We start from the raw sequence: 7,117 nt of genomic DNA, 5'->3' as shown, positions 1-7,117 counted from the left end.
TTTGAGATGTTTTAATGATGACGTGATAAGGCACTATATCGAATGCAAGGAGTATTATTGTTAATAATCGAACCTTATTTACTTGCAGCGCGCTTGTTTATACTTAGGGCACATTATTCAGGCATTATCAGGAGTTTATATAAAGCAACAAACACATTGTGTCCCTAAGGGATGTAATTATACAAGTGAGTGTTCCAGGATGGACATCACTCCCCCTCCCCCCGCGCAAACACGCACACACACACACTCTCTCTCTCTCTCTAACGAGACACCAGGAACTGAGTAATTGCTTCCAGCTCAGCATTAACTGCAGCGGTGTTTGGAGTGACAGTCGTTGGTGAAAGGACAGGCTCTACAGTACATCAGTGTATAATAAGCACATCAGCTCCAGGGACGAATATTCCGAATGGATCACTAGCAGATGAATAGATTGCACTAAGGATTTCGGATTTATTTTTAAAAAAGGAACAGAGCATCTGTATATATTTAGTTAAAACCTCGTCACATATATATAATATATATATATATATACTGTGTATATAAGGAAGGAAGACAAGTATATGTTGGTGAAAGCAACATTTTGCATTGCTTTTCTCTTCTGTCTGCAGTGAAAGTGCCTTGAAACTGACTGAGGTAAGTTCACTCTCTGACTAGCAAAGATAGGGACAGAGGACGAGGGTTTGTGAAGCTGTTTAATAATAATAATAATAATCCTTGCATTTGATACAGCGCCTTATCACGTCTCCGAGACATCTCAAAGCTCTTCTCAGGATATACTGTAAAGTGAATTGACTATATTTTGTGGGTGAAATGCAGCGGCCAATTGCGCACAGCAGCGTCCCGCAAGCAGCTGTGGATCGATTTATTATTCTTATTATTTTTCTTTTAAAGTTGCAATTGAAATGTATGACAGATTGGATGGGATTTTTTTGGGTTTAAATTGATTTTTTTTAAAAAAAACACTGACAAAAGGCAAAGAGCCAAAGGACTCACTGACTTGCACTCTTCCCCCATCACTCAACCCTTGAAATCGGTACTTTAAATTTTGTGGGGACGCAATCTATCCTGGGTTCTCGAATGATTTATTCACACAGTCGAGCCCACAATGTTTAAGAGGCAATTGTTCCTTTCTTTTTAATATAAAAAAGGTGTTTCACCCACAGGAACGTAATGCGCTGTGAATGCCAATTACAGTTTCATTGTGATTGCTCTAAAGTCTTCAATACATGAGCAAGAGGGTGGGGAAAAACAGTGAGAGGGAGATGAAAGAGGGAAGAAATTAAATCTCTCTCTCCCCAACACACACACACACACACAGACATTAGGGGAACAGCCCGTCTGTGTGATTCCAATATAAATACAGTTCATATTAATAATTATAATCCTTGCCTCGGATAATCCTTAATTGGGATTAATTCCAATGTTAACACAGTTGATCCCAACCGTGTGTCAAAACGGCCACAAAATACACAGTCAAATCACTCTACAGTGTGTCCTGTGAAGCGCTTTGAGGCGTCTCGAAGACATGATAAGGCGCTCTGTCAAATGCCAGGAGTAGTATTAACATTTCTATGATAATCCACGCACTCTGTGTGTGAGTGAGTGAGTGAGTGAGTGTTGAGACAGACAAGAATCTGGTGAGCAAACGGTTAAAGCAATAAACCAAAAAGCATCCAATGAGCTTTAATGCGTTCCGAGTGCGAACCACTTTACCACCAGAAAAGGAAAGGCAGACGCTCCTCTCTCTCTCTCTCTCTCTCCCCAGAAAAACATGCGATTGCTATTTAACGTTGCGATCCAGAATCACAGACATTAGGTCTCTGTGTGTGTGTGTGTGTGTGTGTGACACAGCGCTCGGGGCTGTGGTCGGGGGTGGACTCGGATGGTGGCGGTTGGGCTGTTGGTCAGAACAGCGTCTGTGAAATTGGCGTAAAATTGACGCGTCCAACACAGGAGGAGATACACAGAGAGAGAGAGAGAGAGAGGGCACTCCCAGACTCTACACTACTCTACACTACTCTACAGACCAGACTCGACATCACCCACCCACTCACTCACTCACCCACCCACCCGCCTGGTACTCTGGTAAGAGAGACAGAGACAGAGGGGATGGAGGGGCACAGATTGAGGCGCTCAGGTCGTATGTTGTGGTTTATTTCTCTGGTCTCTTCCCCCAGAAACATGTTTCTTTTGATATGATTTGCTCTCTGCATTTGTTTTTTGTTCACCTGCATTTGGGTCCGTGGCTTCTTACTGTGGGAACGTACAGAGAGAGGGAGAGAGTGGCGACGCTTTTGTCCAAAGAGCCAACACATTGGGTTTGGGGGTTTGGGATTTTTCTCTTGTGTTTGTATCACAAAATGGGCTGAAGTGGAGCTCACTGACCACATCAACATAGGCAGATCCACCCACAGAGAGAGGGGGGAGGGAGAAGGAGAGAGGCAGGGAGAGAAAGAGAGATAGACAGAGAGAGACAGGGACACAGACAGACAGAGATAGAGAGAAATGGGGAGACACAGAGAGGGGGAGAGGGAGTTAGAGAGTTCTGAGGCCGAAGTGGTTTTGGTGGGAGCCATAGAAATAGGAATCCTCAGATGGGTTTAGATATTGTTAAAGCACCGCGATGATGATGATGGTGGTGGTGGTGGTGGTGGTGATGATGATGGTGGTGGTGGTGATGGTGGTGGTGATGATGATGGTGGTGATGATGATGATGGTGGTGATGATGGTGGTGATGATGGTGGTGGTGATGATGATGGTGGTGGTGGTGATGATGGTGTTGATGATGATGGTGGTGGTGATGATGGTGATGGTGGTGATGATGGTGGTGGTGATGATGGTGGTGGTGATGATGGTGGTGATGATGGTGGTGGTGGTGGTGATGATGATGGTGGTGATGATGGTGGGATGAGTGGTGGTGGTGATGATGATGGTGGTGATGATGATGATGGTGGTGGTGATGGTGGTGATGATGATGGTGGTGGTGATGATGATGGTGGTGGTGATGATGGTGGTGGTGGTGATGATGGTGGTGATGATGATGGTGGTGATGGTGGTGATGATGATGGTGGTGGTGATGGTGGTGGTGATGATGATGGTGGTGGTGATGGTGGTGGTGATGATGATGGTGGTGGTGATGATGGTGGTGGTGATGATGTTGATGGTGGCAATGATGATGGTGGTGGCGATGATGATGGTGGTGGTGGTGATGATGATGGTGGTGGTGATGATGATGATGATGATGGTGGTGGCGATGATGATGGTGGTGGTGGTGGTGATGATGGTGGTGGTGATGATGGTGGTGGTGATGATGGTGGTGGTGATGGTGGTGATGATGATGGTGGTGGGTGAGGATGTTGATGGTGGCGATGATGATGGTGGTGGCGATGATGATGGTGGTGGTGGTGATGATGGTGGTGGTGGTGGTGGTGAATGATGATGATGATGGTGGTGGTGGTGATGATGGTGGTGATGATGATGGTGGTGATGGGTTTCCAGGCTGACCCCCCAAATGAGCCATCAGTAGAGAGCAGTCAGGGCGCTCTGGTCAGGAGAGGGTCTGTATATTCTCTCTTGAAGTTGTGCTCTGGGTTAGGTGCTGCGCTGTCTGAGAGGCGCTGTGTAATCGCAGGTTGTTGTTGTTGTTGTTGTTGGTGGTGATGGGGAATGATTGGCTGCAGATGTAAATGTGAATAACAATAAAATGCGTCGATCGAATGGTTTGAGCGAACTCTGTGTGTGTGTGACTGTGGTTTATTTCACAGAGTCTCACGGTCTAGGCTTTAATCACTGACCTTGTCACAGGAATGAGATGGATTTCTGTTAGGAAATAATATCTGGGGGGCGATAGTGTATAGTTTGGGACACGATGACATGTGCAAGTGACTACCATCATGGTGGAAAGCGGACTGAATGGATCTGGTCCTTCTTTGCTCGAGCCAATTCTGCTGGTCTTCCCTTGGGTTGGGTTTATCTAACTGGGATACCAAGGAAGTGAGGCTTGAAATTTGCCTCCTCTCTCTGTCTGTCTTCTTGATGTATTTGGGGGGAAGGGGGTGGGGGGAGGAGAGAGTTAAAGCGATGCCGTGGGTGAAATGCGTAGACATGTCAGTGGTTTAATATCAGTGTTTAACGTGCTTGTAAGGAGCTTTCAACTTGCTTTGCTCCGTGTTAACATTTGTGGAGCACAGACGATGATGGTTGTAAGTAAACAGATTACGTACTCCAGCTCGCTCGCTCTGTTTATATATAATGTTGATATACTTCCTCCTCCTCTACATCAAAGCTTCAGAGCTGAGAGCATGAGATCTGTGTCCTAAGATCAGACTGTGTGTGACTGTGTATGTGCCATTGGCACCAGTGAGGGTTCCCTCAGCCCCCTCCAGCCCAGATTTTCCTGGACACACATTAGCCTCTGCAGAAAGTGGCAGGGGTTGAGTTGAGTGTTCCCAACTCCCCACGCCGATGCCAGGCGGGTGGACTGGGCGCTGTGGCCGTGAAATTGAGGAGTTGCCCTAACCTCAGGCCAGACGAGGTCGGACTTCTTATCACCTCATTGTTGGGAGTTGCCAACCTTCGAATGAGGCGTTAAAACCGAGGTCTCGTCTGCCCGTCACCTGAAAGTTCCAACAGCAACATTTTTTCAAAGAGAAGGAAGTTTCTCCTGGTTTCCTGGCCAACATTCTCCCCAAATTAAAACAAATTGGTCACTCACTTCATAGCTGTTTGTGGACGTTGTTGTGTTCAGATTGGCTGCCGTGTTTGCCTACAAAATACTGGGACAAGCGTTTACAGTAAATGCCGTGAAGCATTTTGAGATGCTTCAACTTGACCAGGTGCTACATCAAATGCAAGGATTATTATACATTATAAATACCAATATATTATCTGTAGTCTATCATGTTACAGCTTTTTTATGTTTTGAAGAACGACGACACCAACTTGCCCTTATACAGCGCCCTCCACGTAGGATAGCGTCTCAGAGCGCTTGGGGGTGAAAAACGAGTCGTTTCCTTTGGATAATTATCACATTACAAAGTATCACATTTTTACAGTTTGTCGACAGTGGAAGAAATGTTTGATCTGTTCTGATAATGATGTGTGTTTTAATGCACTGATAACTTCACGCCAGGACCTTACAAGAAGCAGGATTGGCCAGTGGCAGCCATTGCCTGCTGAAGCCCGTTCCTCCTGTCTGATCACTGATCACCATCTTCACTGCCTGGACTCAGATGAGTCAACTCAGCACTAGAGCAGGGATTGAGTTTCCTGGTGTGTTTGGCTCAGCTGCACAGGATAGTGTGTGTCCTCGCTACAACATTGTGCTGCCAACTTTCCTCGCATTTGCATTCGATACAGCGCCTTATCACGTCTTCGAGACGTCTCAAAGCGCTTCACAGTATATACCGTAAAGCCAATTGACTATATTTTGTGGGCGAAACGCGGCAGCCAATTGCGCACAGCAGCGTCCCCACAAACAGCCGTGGATTGAGTGACCAAATTATTATTCTTTTTTGAGGGCAACTGGTGATCAATGGAAATGGAGGGTGAAGGGGGAATGGGAGAGAGGAGAAAGCAGGAAGGAATGTGTGGCAATGGAAAAGTGTGAATTCATGCATTGTTTGTAGCTGCACCACATCAGGGGCTTCGCATTTCTTCGCATTCACGTGGACCTTCCTGTTTACTTGCTCTTTTCCAGATTTCTTTTTCTCTGAAGAAAGGAGCGTGAGAGAAGATCTGTGACCATGGAAGATTGGGACGTTCCCCAATTCAAGAAGGAAGTGGAGAGTCTGAAATATCAGCTGGCCTTCAAGCGAGAGATGTCTTCCAAAACAGTCCCTGAGTAAGCTAACACTGAGATTGACGTGGAGTCTAGTAGCTTAGTGGTTAGAGCACTCGCCTCGCAAGCGAGAGGACCTGGGTTCGATTCCCGGTTTCCTTACTCCACACGCCTCTGTTTACCGAGCAGTAAGTAGGAACCCACTTGTTAGTTAATTGATGGATCACTTTCCGGGGCGTAAGAATCCCTTCAAAATTAAAAAATAGTAATAATTTGGTTGCTCAATGCACGACTGTTTGTGGGACGCTGCTGTGTGCAATTGGCTGCCGTGTTTCACCCACAAAATATACAGTCAATTCACTTTACAGTATATTCTGTGAAGCGCTCGAAGACGTGATAAGGCGCTGCATCAAATAATAATAATAATCCTTGCATTTGGAAATGTACCAAGATTGCTGGATACAAGGGATTCATCAGTTACGGAGATCCTCACCCCCTCCCACAAGTCCAGGAGGGGAAGAGGGGGCGGGGGGTGGAAACACAGAGGGTCGCAGCTGTACACTCCTTACCACCCCCAACCACATGTAACACCTCAACTGCTCTCTCCACAATGCGTCCGCTGCTTAAATCAATCAGCACATGAATATTTTACATAGAGAAAGTTAACGGGTTAGCTCTGGGATTAGTTATTCCACCACCATCGATGAGGGAAGAGAAAGCACTTATCGAGCGCTGAGACATTTAGATCACATTGTTTTAACGCGATCAGTGAGGTCATCGATAACCGAGCGAGTGAATGGGGGAAAATGTGCAGCAAAGTCACCAGCCAGGAATGTTGTAATGGATGACTAACTGGTGAGTATTTAGCTGTTGCAACACATTAAAAGTGAGTGGCTGCCAGGTAGCTCGGGGGCACAGAGCATGTACAAGTAGGGACGTCTCCCTGTAATTCCTCATGTGGCATTCGCCGGGCAAAGTGTTCGTCAGGGAGGCATAGAGCAGTGAATTTCCTATGGAAGGAAATATCACTTCAGCGCATTCTCCCCTGAATCGTCCCTTCTTTTCCCAGGCAATGGCATCCATTACTAGGGAGCACAGCTTTCAAATCCGAACTTCAGGTGTCAGCCTGGCTCGGGTGGTAACGCTCTCGTCTCGGAGACTGAAGGCTGTGGGATCAAGTCCTACGTCGGGCCTGAACTTGCATGGTCTAAGTCGTTCCCTCCAATACAGTGCTGGGGGTGCCCTGCATTGTCAGAGGTACCACCTTCAGATGAGACTTAGGTCCTGGCTGCCTGTTCACGATGCTATTCAAAAAGAGAAGGAGTTTCCCTGGTTTCC

At 46.6% G+C, this 7,117-nt stretch overlaps 1 protein-coding gene across 5 annotated transcripts in view; it reads left to right on the top strand.

Moving 5' to 3' along the window:
- The first annotated feature begins 285 nt into the window (after positions 1 to 285).
- LOC103186852 (guanine nucleotide-binding protein G(I)/G(S)/G(O) subunit gamma-13) overlaps positions 286 to 7,117 on the top strand; it is a 7,532-nt gene continuing 700 nt past the window's right edge. Inside the window, exons 1-2 of one of the 5 annotated variants that reach the window (XM_007906097.2) lie at positions 286 to 633; positions 5,699 to 5,842. In XM_007906097.2, coding sequence (XP_007904288.1) covers positions 5,745 to 5,842 — 98 coding nt within the window. In that variant the 5' untranslated portion in view covers positions 286 to 633; positions 5,699 to 5,744. Of the gene's footprint in view, positions 634 to 1,716; positions 2,086 to 2,118; positions 2,141 to 4,051; positions 4,203 to 5,698; positions 5,843 to 7,117 lie in introns of those variants that run through there. The other 4 variants (XM_007906098.2, XM_007906100.2, XM_007906099.2 and 1 more) reach the window with 4 other exon arrangements.

The sequence above is a fragment of the Callorhinchus milii genome, unplaced genomic scaffold (assembly GCF_018977255.1).
Source record: "Callorhinchus milii isolate IMCB2004 unplaced genomic scaffold, IMCB_Cmil_1.0 Scaffold16, whole genome shotgun sequence".
Taxonomy (NCBI): Eukaryota; Metazoa; Chordata; class Chondrichthyes; order Chimaeriformes; family Callorhinchidae; genus Callorhinchus; species Callorhinchus milii.
The sequence above is the reverse complement of the archived record's forward strand: the minus strand, read 5'-3'. Positions and strand labels throughout refer to the sequence as shown.